Below are 15,297 nucleotides of genomic sequence, written 5' to 3' on the forward strand. Positions count from 1 at the left end.
TTTTCCAAATTTATCGATGCGCAATTGAGCGAAGTTAACGAACCTGACACGATTAATCATCCCACAGTGATGATTGATGAGGATAGGTTGGATTTTGCCAATGCGGTTGATTGTCATGTTTGCGGATTACCGTTGGATGATCAGAAACAGAGACGTGTGAGTGATCATGATTACTCTACTGGAAAGTTCAGACGAGGCACACATGATTACAGTAATTTATTACATCTGAAACGATCTATTTTATTCCCGTGATATTACACAAACTGCACTGTTATAATTCACGTATACTCATCAAATGTTTTGGAAAGTATCATCAAAACATCAAATGTATTACCAACAAAATGGAAAAAATATATGTCATTCACACTGGGTCGATTGAGGCTTGTCGACAGTTTACAGTTTATGAACGCAAGTCTAAACAAATTAGTTAAGAACACAAAAGCAATTAATCACACTCGAGAACGGTTTCAGAATGATCTCAGTTTAGTATCTGGCAGTATTACGAGTACATGACTGACTGCGATAAGTTCGAAAAATCGTCACTGTCTGATAAGGAGTCTTTTAACAAAACGATGACAGCTGGTGAAACAATCACCGACTCTGATTACGTGCATGCCCATCAGGTTTGTAATCATTTCGGGTTAAAAATCATTGTGAATATCATGACTTATATTTGACCACGGATGTATCATTACTCGTTTATATATTCGAAAATTTCAGGGACACGTACGAGCGTGATTACAAAGTCAACCCCACATGGTATTATTCTTTTCTGGGCTACCATGGGATTCCGTGAAAAAGATCAGCAAGATCACGATGAAGCTACTCATTTAATTTTATCGAAATGGGAATCATTATAATTCCAATGAGGAGTCAAAGTACATTTTTACTTGTTCATATACAATCTTTAAGGTCGGGCGATGTCGCAGAAAATAAAATGCCGGTAAGTGAATTCGCGTGGATGAATCCAGATCATTTCAACTAAAGGTTAGATTCTGATGATGCGAGTAACATTTTCAAGTTGGATTTGAAGTATCAGACAAAGCTTCACACGGATCATAATAATTATCCGTTAGCACCTGAAAACATTACGGTGCGTCATGACATGCGAGTAAACTTTTATAGATGCAATTATGTGTTAGGTAAGTGTACCGAACCTGGTGCCAAATCTAATTGATAAGCATTAAAAAAAATCTGAAGGTTTACACGGATTTGGGTATTTGGGTGACTTTTGTTCATTGCATGCTTAGTGTGCGTGTGTGTGATTGGAATTTTAAACGTAGTTTTAACACTTTTTCAGTCATATTGCTACGATGTCTGCAGTGTGACAGTTTATAGTGATGTCTAGCACTGGGGCATCATGCCGCAGACATGTAGCATGATGTCCCACCCACTCACATTATCATGACACCAGGCCGACCAGTCCTAGCACTAACATCTTAATGCTGAGCACCTAGCGAGGTAGATGTTAATACCATTTTAAAAAGTCTTTGGTATGACTCAGCCGGGATTCGAACCCACGATCTCCCGTATCCGAAGCGGATGCTATAACAACTAGGCAACTTAAACGGTTTGCATATGGTGTAGGAATACATTGCTGCTAATAATAATGAGTGTCATCTCCAACATACACTATTTATGTCAATATATGGCTCATGGATATGGAAGACAAGCTCAGACTAGTCTTACAGGTTAATTTCATATGTGGTGTACAAAATGTATGGATAGATGGACATGTATATAAAAAATGACATGGTAGGACATTCAACTGGGTTAAAACAACCTTGAAGAATTATTTTCAAAGGCTCATGGATTTGACCAGTTTTTCAAGGAGCATAAAATATGAACTTTTTGACCAGCCTGTGGAACTACCTGTAAACAATACTTTGAATAGCTTGTCTGATTTTCTCCAATGGACAATATTAATGGTGTTCAGTCAAGGATTTTAAAGTCCCTAATATTTCTGCTTTTGCAACATCATTCCTTGTTGCATAATTATCAATAATAACTAAAAGCAGTGAAGTCGCTAATAATAGATTTGGTGTCAGTACTGTGAAGTCATTAATAATTGATTTGGTGTCAGTACTGTGAAGTCGCTAATAATAGAGTTGGTGTCAGTACTGTGAAGTCGCTAATAATAGATTTGGTGTCAGCACTGTGAAGTCACTAATAATAGATTTGGTGTCGGTACTGTGAAGTCACTAATAATAGATTTGGTGTCAGTACTGTGAAGTCACTAATAATAGATTTGGTGTCAGTACTGTGAAGTCACTAATAATATATTTGCTGTCAGTACTGTTAAGCTTTCATTCGAGGGAGAAGTACCTGAAGCCTCACAATTAAAAAAAATGAATGCAACATGACAGCAGATGATTTTACAATTTTTCTTGTGTTTCTCACTTTTAATTTCAGACCTGACAGCACTTTCTCAAATGCTGGAAATAACCAATATCTTGTCACAAGCCTTACCAATTACCTCCCTTTGATGCTTTCACCCAACTGCTATAAAGCAGGTCACATTTGCACATGCTATTGTATACAAATACCATGCAAGTCAAGTGTCAGCCATTCCCGCCCGTGCAAAGGGACACAACGTGTGTGTGTGTGTGTGTGTGTGTGTGTGTGATTTGTTTTTTTAACGTAGCTTTTTTTTAATATAAATTCAGTCATATCGCTACAATGTCTGCAGTGTGGCAGTTTATAGTGATGTCTATCACTGGGGAATCATGAAGTTCATTCGTACCGCCTTCGTTGCTAAACCTGCATATCCTATTATCAAAATGAAAATGAGGCTGGAAACATGCTGATCCAACTAGCAAAAGACCCTTCGAATACAATTGTCGATCGGCTGTAAAGGTAGAAGCAACACACGTTAGTCACTACACGCTTCAAAAGGTGACTATAGACCTAGCTGAGACATCTCAAGGCGGAAAAAATTAGGTTACTTTGCAAACATGTATAATTATCTTTTCTCTGCGAAAAGATCAATAAATGTATCGCCAAATATATAGCGTTTTAAAATTCGCCTAGACAAGCTGATTGGAAAATTGAATTTTCCCTTGTAAATCTGAACTTGCCCCAAACATAATATCCAAACATGTATAAAACAATAAGACAGAAGTAGAATATTTTAAGGAAATTGAGTTATATTAATATAAATTTTAGTTTTCTTTATCTTTGCTTTCTCTCTGTTAGCACCTTAAAATATAGAGTGATAATAGAAGTTATCAAAATATGTATGTAAATAATAAATATAGATATATATGTAGATTAAAATGAGTTAAAATCCATATATATTCAAAATAGCTAAGGCAGTCACGTGCATGTATATACATGTAAATGGATAGGTAAAAGGGGGTTTGGAAATAGTCATAGTTTTAGGCAAGAGAGAGAAAGAATGAAAAATGGACTGTTACTAATTATTTTATCCATAGTCGCAATTGCAGGACTTGTGAACGCTTATTTTGTCCAATACCTTAGCAACTATTACCTATGTATAGTCACCTTGGAATCCACGACATGCGTGAAAATATTCTTTTCCGTTTTATTGTTTGCCAAGCAGTACTCATTGGTCTCCTGTGATTATTACGTAAACAACAATCATGAACACCGCTTGTGGGAACCACGTTTTCATAATATCGCTCTTCTGGCGAATAATCGTTAGAGGCGAGTGGTTTTTAACACGCCCTTCAAATAACACCTACTCGCCAAAATATCGGTGACATGCATCAAGCGCAATCTTTCAAAAGTAGGGCAATCTGGCAAACTGCCAGATTGAAGCTAACTTAGAATCTAAAATGCTGGTCTTGCTCGCCAACAGATGTCTTGCATGCTTTAGTTTGCCGAACCAACTACGAGCCTGTCTCCGGGAGTGAGGCGAACTGATTTGTAAATATGTGATATATACTATATCAGTTTCAGTTTATGAACTAATTTGTTATTGCTCACAAGGAAAAATTCATCACCACTGGGCGTGAAGCAGATCGCACCGGGATTTTGGGGTATTCCTGCGGAGAACACTTGTAGAGTAGTCCCATTTGGAGAAACCTGATGAATCCTGTTAGAGTTGGAACATACAACATACGAGTTGTTCTCCCTGTCCAGTGCTATTCCACTTACCCTCTTTATTGCCTGATGCTCATATCTGAATATTAGCGTGCCGTCTATATTGTACGCGTACACTGCAGCAGGTTTGTAACATGCGACGCAAATACGCGTCATGCTATTATTCACTGCCAAACAACTATAATATGACGTAGAACAAATCCTAACAGAGGATTCTTCCGATCCATCAATGGATGCAATACACCAATATAGAATACCTTTTCTACTGCCGCTTACAACCAATCGATCTCTGGAGAGGGCGGCTATTCCATCACAACTCAGACTCGTGTTGATTATTCTTCCCGGTTGTATGGATCTATCCACCATCAGAAGTTGAATCTTATTCTCCTCCGGAAGTGTCACTGCTACCTGAGATCCCTCCACTACACACACGTCATAGGGACCTGAAGTCAGTTTATAGTCAGCAAGATGCTGATAGGATGAGTCATACAGTCTACATACAGAATTATACGTTTCCACAAGCATAAAGTTACCGTCTGAAAGACAGGTTATGCCATGATAGTAAAGACCCTTGATACCGTGGTAGTCCACATTAAACTGGCCAGTTATTTCAGTTTGGCAGTTCCTCAGTGGTTTAGAGCTCAGACAACTGTAACTTTCAACGTGTCCTTCAACATATTTCTTCTTGGTTGGGTATACATCATGTCCTACAAGCGAAGTCTTTGCTGTTTTCATTATAGAGAGCGACAAACAGGAAGCTGTAAGTCTGTGCTTGTTTTCCAGACTGTCAGTGGTAGCGGTTTCACCTTTGATCAAAGAAAGAAGATGGTCATCAGCACAAAGTTTCACATCAACATGTCTGACTTCAAAATATTTTTCTTTCACAGCCGACTCATAATGGATAAGCTGTTCTTCAGTTCTGTGCAAAATGGTCAAGATATGAAGAGAATTGCCATGTGCCAAAACTGTTTCCAAAAGATGAAGTGAGTCTGTAATTGCGGAACTAATCGATTCACATTGCTGATTTTCTTCATTTCGGACCAATGAATCATCTTTCAAGATAGAGTCTTTCTCCAGTATGATTTTGGCTTTAAGATTATCCAACAAATTGTTTATTTTGTTCCTGATCTCTTCGATTTCATCAGGTATGTTCTCCACTTCAGTTTCAATCTTTTTATATGCCAGTTCATTTTCCTTTTTGAACTGATCGAAGTGAGACTTAAGTTGTTTCAATCGGTCAACAATTGTGTTTGCTTCTTTTCCTTTTAGTAGTCTTTCAGAATGGTCCTTTAGTTGAAGAACTTCAAAGCAGTCCCTGTGACTCTTGTAGACACATTCTGAGCAGCACATTTTACTGTGGGATTTGCAGTAAAATTCGTATTCTTTACCAACATGCTCGGAGCAAGTAACGCTTACTGACAGGTTAACAGCTAGCTCAGGATCTGTGAAAAGGCCCTGTATATTTTCGACTGTATGGTCACTCAATGCCGTGTTGTTCTTATGCACATTTTCACATGTCGGACAAAGAGCTTCATTACATACCGTAGTTCTTACCGAGTTTCCTTCATACAGACACGAATCACAGTTCTTATCTACTTTTCTTTTCTCCTGTGGTAACACAGACGACAGCACAGTATTGTATGGATAATGTTCTGCCCACTTATCCACAGAAATACCAGGAAGTGGGGAAAATGTTTCTTTCCGACACGCCGGACAACTGAATGTGCCACCTTTATTCCGCTCAGGTACATTCTTCACAATATATTTGTGTAGACAATGTTGGCAGTAGGTATGGAGGCATGGTAAAGTTTTTAGTGCTGTATACGCATCAAGACAAATCGGACAACGTAACCCTTGTGAGTCCGATGAAACGGGGTTTATACTGCTAGCCATTAGGATAGAATGTATTAGACTGTTTTACCTTGCTTCTTCTTTATCAACATTCACCATGTTCGCTCTGGTGATTATTATTGTATAGGTTGTGTACCGTCTAAACATTTTACATTGATTCAGGTTACGGATAGCGTTTATATTTGGTACCTCGAAAAAAATTGTATAGCGGTGCACCGCGGTATTTCCGAACATGCCACGATAAGTACAAAGGTATACCGCAATTATATTATGGACGGACAATTTGATGTTCTGTGGCAGAGGCATGACACTTTAAAAAAAAAAAACCAACATACATGTCTGTCAATATGCGGAAAAAATATCTTGCTCTAATTTATAGTAAAATATTACCATATTATATCCATTATAATATCTGAAAAAATATGTTGAGATGAAAGAAAATAAGCTATCTCAGTTCAACAGAAACCGCCCCCACCCCACCCCGCCCCGCCCCGCCCCGCCCCGACAAGTTAAAGGGTAGATGAACATGCTAAGCATGTATTAATTGCTTATGAAATATAGTCTAAAAACTGTTCTTAAAATGGGATGATTCCGATATAGATGATACCCTGTGAAAGACAATATGCTGATATTAGAGTGTTGATAAAGTATTAAGTGTTGACACTGAAGCCTCGAATTACTGCCTACACCATTGATATAATGGGCATGGAAACTTTGAGTGGGGTACCAGTACTTGGTGAACATGTTTAAAGATAAGGTCAGTAAAAATAAAACAAACATACCTAACAAACAAGAACATATTTATTGGAAATGGGAAATTATGTGAAATACAAAAGAAAACAGATGCTTTCCTGAAAATCTCAGGATGAAGTGTGGTCTTAGGAAGGGATAGATAAAGCTGACACATTTACATACGCTAATAAATTAAAAAAAAATAATTGACAAAAATTGTAATAACAAATATCTCAAAAAGTTGGAATTGGCCCGAATATCGTTCACATCATTCCATTTGGCACATGTGACACGTGTCTGACATGTAAATAAACGATCATAACTAAACGTTTGTGCGTGCGTGCGTGCGTGCGTGTGAGAGGTTTGGATTTTTATCGTCACTTTGACAATATTTCAGTCATATCGCTACGATGTCTGCAGTGTGGCAGTTTATAATGATGCCTAGCACTGGGGCATAATGCCACAGACATTTAGCATAATGTCTCACTCAGTCACAATATCCTGACACCAGGCCGACCAGTCTTAACACTAACCTCTTAATGCTGAGCGCCAAGCGAGGCATCCGCTAGTACTATTTTTAGAAGTTTTTGGTGTAACTCAACCGGGATTCGAACCCGAGACCTCCTGCATCCGAGGCGGACGCTCCAACCACTTAGGCCACCAGAGCAGTCTTTTGCCTTTCTTACTTTTTCTAGCGTATCAATATATCCCATGGTCTCTCGCGTATAAATATATCCCATGGTCTCTCCCATATCAATATATCCCATGCTCTTTAGCGTATCAATATGTCCCATAGTCTATAGCATATCAATATATCCCATGGTCTATAGCGTATCAATATATCCAATGGTCTCTAGCATATCAATATAGCCCATGGTCTCTAGCATATCAATATCTCCCATAGTCTATAGCATATCAATATATCCCATAGTCTATAGCATATCAATATATCCCATGGTCTTTAGCGTACAATATATGCCATGGTCTCTCCCACATCATTATATCCCATGATCTTTAGCGTATCAATATGTCTCATGGCCTCTAGCGTATCAATATATCCCATGGTCTCTAGCGTATCAGTATATCACATGGTCTCTAGCGTATCAATATATCACATGGTCTCCAGCTGCAGCCAATGAAACATTCTTGCAAATCTTGATCAAATGTGCCTCTGTCTTTGGGGAGAGGTTGACACGTAACCTGGTTAGATAGAAGATTTAATTTCTTATTAGCAACGTCCTAATGACGTCGGCAAAACAAACGCTTCCTTACTTTGAGATGACATGGTTGATTAAACCTAATATTGCCTGTTCTTATTTCACTGACCGATGCCAAAAGGACAGTATAGTATATGTTAGGATCACGTATTTCCTCTGACAGAAGTTATTTAGAATGAGATACAGAGTAAAAGAACGGTAACTCCTTTAGGCATGTCACATAGATCAGATACGGGAGATACTCTCTTAAGAAATTAACTCTGTAAGTCAGTTCATCAAGACGAGAACAATCTAGGCTAATGAATACCAAAACAATCTCAAAAAATAATTTAAAAAATGAATAAAGGATTTAAAAGTTATTTATTGCTTGCAAGCTATAAGTCCAATTGTTTCCCTATTTCCGAGGACCTCAAGACAACATTCGTTGTCAACTGAAGGGTTCTTAAATGCGCAAATACTAAAAGCAATAATTACCTCTAATCACTTAAATACTACGTATCACGAAACTCTTATTTCACACCTGCATCGACTTTCTTCGTTCACATTTCTTTGATTTATCAGCAAGCTTTTCCAAGCCGACCATCAGCACTTCACGCCATGCAGACAAAACACGACACAAACACCTAATACAAGGAAATCTTTCTATCTCAAATTATGAAACACGTACAACTAAAAATATCCAGAGATGTCCCTGTGTTAAGAAATTATGGAGGGTCCATTTTACGAAACTAATCCCTGCCGTCTTGAAGTATCGTGCATACTATATATACATTATGACGTCTGTTACTAAAAATTGTTTAATATCTTGGTTTGAGAAATGCCTTTACAATACCTACTCCACATAATCAACAAATGGTGACTAAAATCCTACAAAACTATAAAAGACGACGTAAATACGAATAGTACATACCTTAGATTATTACAATCTATTTATAATGGCTATACCTTGTAGTTTCCATGAGCATCCCTTCAACTTTATAATGGCTATACCTTGTAGTTTCCATGAGCATCCCTTCAACTTTATAAATGTTGGATATTATACTTTCCTAAAGGATGATAATATTTCCAATTAAATACACGTTTAAGGTAAGGTATCGATATTTACGGATTTCAATACATTTAACGTCGTGATCGTAGACTCTGTAATATTTTAGGTTCATTATCTTGCAGTTATTTCATCAATAAATTTGAAATGGAGAGATGATCAAAATCAATAAAATGCTGTTTTGCTTCATCCATATCCAGTGTTGGAGATATCGGTAACTGTTTCAAGGATTTTCTGTTATATGCTATACATACATTTAAAATATGTTTAAAGACAATATATGTAAGTTTCGTTAGTCTCAGATAAAGTAACAGTTTGCATTAGAAGATTAATTAGCTAATTAGTTCCTGGGTCTTATCCTATTCCTTTGAACCAACCTTCTGGATCATAACATGGAAATGACTAAACCCTATAGCCATATTTACACTATCATGACATAAAAGAACACTGTCACTTATCCAATCAGAATTGGTCTCTCGGTACTCAACGGGGACCTGACCCTTGGTTTTAATTCAGAAAATGTTTAGAGACACATGCTTAACGTATATATGCAATCAATCGGCATGCAAAGAGAAAATCACGTTAAAGTAGAAAGAAAAGCTAAGATAGAAAAAGGTGAAATATTGTGGAGGGGGGGGGGTTCAGTTACAAATAAACACTTTTTTATCCACAGAGTTTATTCCAAAAATCACAATAGAGAAGAATGCATACAGGAAAGAGGTTCGCGATGTGATTACATTAGTTCCGCTATTTCAAACTTTGAAACAGTCCTTTTGGTGCCTTGACTACACTCACAATATAACTGAAGATAAATTTGTCCATTATGAGTCCGCTGTAATGGAGAAATATTGTAAAGTAAGACTCGTTGCCGACAAACTTTGTCTCGATGATCATCGTCTATTCTTGGTCAAACAGAACAGTATTGCTAAAATTGACAATGTTAAAAAGAAGTACAATCTTACACGATTGTTTTTAGCTCCTCACTAAAAAGAAAACAGTAAAGGCGACTGAGTTAGGACATGATGCATCTCAACAAAAGATGAAACCCGTTGAAGGACACAGCAACCTCTTAGCTGTAAACTATTGCGGAAATGCAAACTCGAAATAATTAGTTTAATGTAGACTACCCTGATGGTTACTGGACTAGTATACTCTGGTATAACCTTTCTACTTGATGGTTACTGGACTCGTATACTCTGGTATAACCTTTCTACTTGATGGTTACTGGACTAGTATCCTCTGGTATAACCTTTCTACTTGATGGTTACTGGACTCATACTCTGGTATAACCTTTCTACTTGATGGTTACTGAACTCGTATACTCTGGTATAACCTTTCTACTTGATGGCACTGGACTAGTATACTCTGGTATAACCTTTCTACTTGATGGTTACTAGACTCATATACTCTGGTATAACCTTTCTACTTGATGGTTACTGAACTCGTATACTCTGGTATAACCTTTCTACTTGATGGTACTGGACTAGTATACTCTGGTATAACCTTTCTACTTGATGGTTACTGGACTCATATACTCTGGTATAACCTTTCTACTTGATGGTTACTGGACTCGTATACTCTGGTATAACCTTTCTATTTGATGGTTACTGGACTCGTATACTCTGGTATAACCTTTCTACTTGATGGCACTGGACTAGTATACTCTGGTATAACCTTTCTACTTGATGGTTACTGGACTCGTATACTCTGGTATAACCTTTCTACTTGATGGTTACTGGACTCGTATACTCTGGTATAACCTTTCTACTTGATGGTTACTGGACTAGTATACTCTGGTATAACCTTTCTACTTGATGGTTACTGGACTCGTATACTCTGGTATAACCTTTCTACCTGATGGTTACTGGACTAGTATACTCTGGTATAACCTTTCTACTTGATGGCTAAATCTTCATTGTGGCATGTCGGATTCGTACATATGAAATGATGTTATCACATTCTTGACTTTCGTCATGTTGGACCATTAACTCCTCTTTCAATACAGCATTTTTCTCCATCGGGATTTTGACTTTAGTATTGCCCAGCAAAGTGTTCATTATCTTCCCGATCTCTTTGTAATCATAAGGTATGCTCTTTTACTTCAGCATCAAACTATTTTAATCATCCTTCATTTGTATTCTTAACTTGATCCATAATGGGGACCTATGATGCTGCAACCAGTCCACAACTGTATGCACTCCTTTGTCCTTCGATATTCTTTTGGCAAAGTTCTTTATTTGAAGAACCTCTGTGTAGCCACCATCCGAGCAGCACACACTTCTTGGAAACTTACACAAAAACTCGCATGTGTTACCAACGTGTTCGGAACAAGTGACACGCACTGACAAGCGAACTGACCTCTGGGAATCTGAAATGTTCCTTTATATTGACAGAATGGTTAGTCACTGTTTTATTCCCGTGCAACTCCTCGCACGTAACACAAATGGATTACTTACAAATGTTAACTTGTAGCTCGAACTAAGGATTCTCTAGATAGAAGAATTACAGCTATTCTATACTTTCCTTTTCTTTTGGTGGCAACACAGACAATAATACAGTATTGGTTTGTCTTTTTTTTTAATTATTTTTTTTTATTTTTATGTAGGGTTTAATGCCATTTTTCAGCACATGATAGGCTATGCATGGCGGCCAGTATTAATGGTGGAGGAAGAACCCGGGAAAACCCCGGGAAGAACCACCGACCCATGAGAAGCTACTGGCAAGCTTTCTCACATACCCACATTGGCCGAATCCTGGACTCGAACCCACGCAGACAGAGGTGAGATGGCAGTGATCCATAATGGAGAGCGCTTTAGACCACTCGGCCACTCGGGGCCCCTGATGATGATAAGTTTCACAATAGCAAAAATAAGAGATGTCTTTTAAACACGATATACTTTACTTAACACACACACACACACACACACACACACACACACACACACACACACATATATATATATCGTTATTTAAATAAATATTTTAATCACTTTTGAAAAGAAATGAAAGCATTACAGTCACTTTATTTATGTGACAATCTAAATCGGTTTATTTCGTTTACGGCACTTTCAAAACGTTATTCGCTCTATCTTGTGGAGAAATTGGGAGCTAGGTGCTATTCTAACGACGATTCGAGGCTGCCTACCATATCAGGTCAGAGCATGCATCGAACCGAGACTATTATATCACGAGTCCGACAATCTACCAGTCTAGGTACTTTGATTTAAAGTCAAATTTTGTGTTTTTGCTTCTTGCATAGGAACTGTTTCCGCAGAAATGATATTTACCTTTTATTGTACCCACTACCTAATGAAAACCTCACAAGAATCAAATTCTGTATCTAATCGACCATTGTCTAGTCTAACAAGTTCCACTCGAGGATCGAACAATTTATCAACATCGGCATCTGCATTTGCCAAATTTTCAGGCTGGCCTGTGCTTACTGTTTATAACTTTTTAGAGGCATAATGATTTCGAAATCATGTAGCGAGTCTACTTAAACCGCTTTTTATTAAAGAACCAAGGCTATCTCAGCGATGTTTAGCATGATTGAGTGTGCGTGTGATTGTGTTTGTGTGTGAGTTGGATTTTTAAAGTAGCCTGAACAGTTTTTCAATCATATCGCTACGATGTCTGCAGTGTGGCAGTTTAGTTTATGGTAATATCTAGCACTGGGGCATCATTTAACATTCCAACCCAGTCATATTATCAGGCTGACCAGTCCTAACACTAACCTCTTAATGCTGATCGCATAGCGAGGCAGCTGTAAGCACCATTTTTAAAAGTCTTTGGTATGACTCTGCAGGGGTTTGAACCCGAGACATCCCACATCCGTGGCAGATGCTCTAACCACTAGGCCACCGGAAAGGTCAATATAACGGATTTTGACAAATATTTCATCAATGCAAGAACAGTATTGACAAGTTATAAAGAACTCATACAATACACTTGTTTTATAAAACACAAATAATGTTTATATTCATTCAGGAATACGTATCACAAATATAATCATTCACGTGAAGGAATACAAGCAAGTAATATTAAAATGAATGTAAATCTACATAGCCAAATCTTCTTATTCTTAAGATGCCAGAGTCTCTCTCTCTCTCTCTCTCTCTCTCTCTCTCTCTCTCTCTCTATATATATATATATATATATATGTGTGTGTGTGTGTGTGTGTGTGTGTGTGTGTGTGTGTGTGTGTTCGATTTAACCTTGTCCAAAAGCAGTTTAGTTTACTGGACCTGATTTATTGATTTTTGTAAATAATTTTTTTTCTGTAAACAACTAATAAATAGCTATAATATTCTTGTTTGTGTATATTATCAGAATCGTAAATAGAAGTAAAAATGTTTATTTGGATCTGGGTCTAGGATATTGAATTCCCCTGCAATTTACCGGGCGTACCTGACATTGTCCAGATTATATTTATAATTTTAGTAAGGGATTTCAAATTGTAACTAAGATTTTATGTTGTAAACATTATGAACATTCTAAAAACTTATTTACATTAGATAATGGTTTTTGTTGTTGTTTGTTTTGTATTTGCTATTTAGAAATTGTTAACTGTGATCTGAGGTCTAGTGGAAGACGATATAATCTTGTTACTGGAAATTAATCATTCGTGCTTTAAAATCTAGCAGAATGAATTTGTATTATTGTTGTGACCTGAAGTTCATTTGGGCTGGAATTTATTTCTTCAAATGATTTAATTCAAGTGATTATTCTCTGGAAATAGAAAAGTGCCTTAAGAGAAAGAGACATTTACTGAGATTTGTAGTGAATGCAAACCTGGAATTATATTAATGTGTTTCAACAAAAGACTGTATGTACACAAGGCCGGCGCCAGACCCGGCCAGAATATCTGGCGCACTAGGCAAGGTTAGATTCTGCCACCCCCCCTCAGGAAAATATCAATTTCAAAATGTATAAACAATAAAAAAATTAAAAATGGGCCCCCTGAAATCAGCGCCCTAGGCGGCTGTCTAGTTTGCCTATATGGTAGCGCCGGCCCTGTATGTACAACAACACAAAATACCGGCCGCCACATGAATATCAACATCTTCAGCGATAGACTTAATTTGGATTCTACTAAAGTTTATTCAGACCTTTAAATTATTAGGAGTTGTAATTCTAGAATTATTTTGGGATTTAAGTCACAATTCCGTTAATTTTTTTCGATTTTTCTTTTTCGTTTTCACTGTGTATTCGAGGGAAATAAACTATTTGTTGAATTTTACAAACCTTGTTGCTTTTCACTCTTTTCTGTTGCTTATATTAAGAGCATTCACTCATATATATATATATATATATATATATATATATATATATATATATATATATATATATATATATATATCCTCTCCGGTTGTGTGGAGCTATCCACAGCCAGAAGCTGGATCTTATTCGTATTACGAAGTGTCACTGCCACCTGAGATCCCTCCGCTACCCCCCCCCCCATAGAAGTCAGCTCATAAAATACAGGAATAAAATACTATTCAATGCTTCATAAAATAAAATCATTTTAGAACCAAGGATTTGTAAATTGATATTTAAGATCAGTTTCATTAATGTAAAAAAAATCTTCAAAATTAATGAAAGATATGACTTCACGAAACATCACTGCTACTACAACTTTTGAAATCAGCAACTTTCTTGCAGAAATGCTTATCGTTTGTTTTTTTGTTAGGTCTGATTTTTCTCAAGCCCTCCAAGGGTCTGGTCAAACAAATTCTACCTTATAGGTTATTGCAATCTTTATAATAATAATAATAATAATAATAATAATAATAATAATAATAATAATAATAATTATAATAATAATAATATAATAATAATTGTAATTAATAATTGTATACCAACGTAGACCCAATGTGCAATACGTAATGGATTTTAATAAATCCATATTATTATTAATAATAAATGTCATTGCAATTGAAATTAGTACACAGTTACCTTTCATCTTCCAAAGAAGTTGTTTCTTGATGTTACATCTATATCATACCTCATGTGACTGGAAACCTGGAAACGGTAAACACGACAGTGAAATTTACATAAACTAAACTTAAACACAGTAAAGCAGGTATACAATCCATTATGTATTGCACATTGGGTCTACGCTGGTATACAATCCATTACGTATTGCACATTGGGTCTACGTTGGTATACAATCCATTACGTATTGCACATTGGGTCTACGCTGGTATAAAATCCATTACGTATTGCACATTGGGTCTACGTTGGTATAAAATCCATTACGTATTGCACATTGGGTCTACGTTGGTATACAATCTATTACATATTGCACATTGGGTCTACGTTGGTATAAAATCCATTACGTATTGCACATTGGGTCTACATTGGTATAAAATCCATTACGTATTGCAC

The 15,297-nt window shown here is 36.8% G+C and overlaps 1 protein-coding gene across 1 annotated transcript in view; it reads right to left on the bottom strand.

The window, feature by feature from the left end:
• Nucleotides 1-1,621: 1,621 nt before the first annotated feature.
• LOC149790790 (uncharacterized) overlaps nucleotides 1,622-15,297 on the bottom strand; it is a 39,138-nt gene continuing 25,462 nt past the window's right edge. Inside the window, exon 2 of the mRNA XM_089973264.1 lies at nucleotides 1,622-5,977. Within this exon, the coding sequence (XP_089829390.1) occupies nucleotides 3,907-5,977 (2,071 nt within the window). The 3' untranslated portion in view covers nucleotides 1,622-3,906. The remainder of the gene's footprint in view (nucleotides 5,978-15,297) is intronic.

The sequence above is a fragment of the Sinohyriopsis cumingii genome, chromosome 10, assembly GCF_028554795.1.
Source record: "Sinohyriopsis cumingii isolate HCF-2022 chromosome 10, ASM2855479v2, whole genome shotgun sequence".
Classification (NCBI taxonomy): Eukaryota; Metazoa; Mollusca; class Bivalvia; order Unionida; family Unionidae; genus Sinohyriopsis; species Sinohyriopsis cumingii.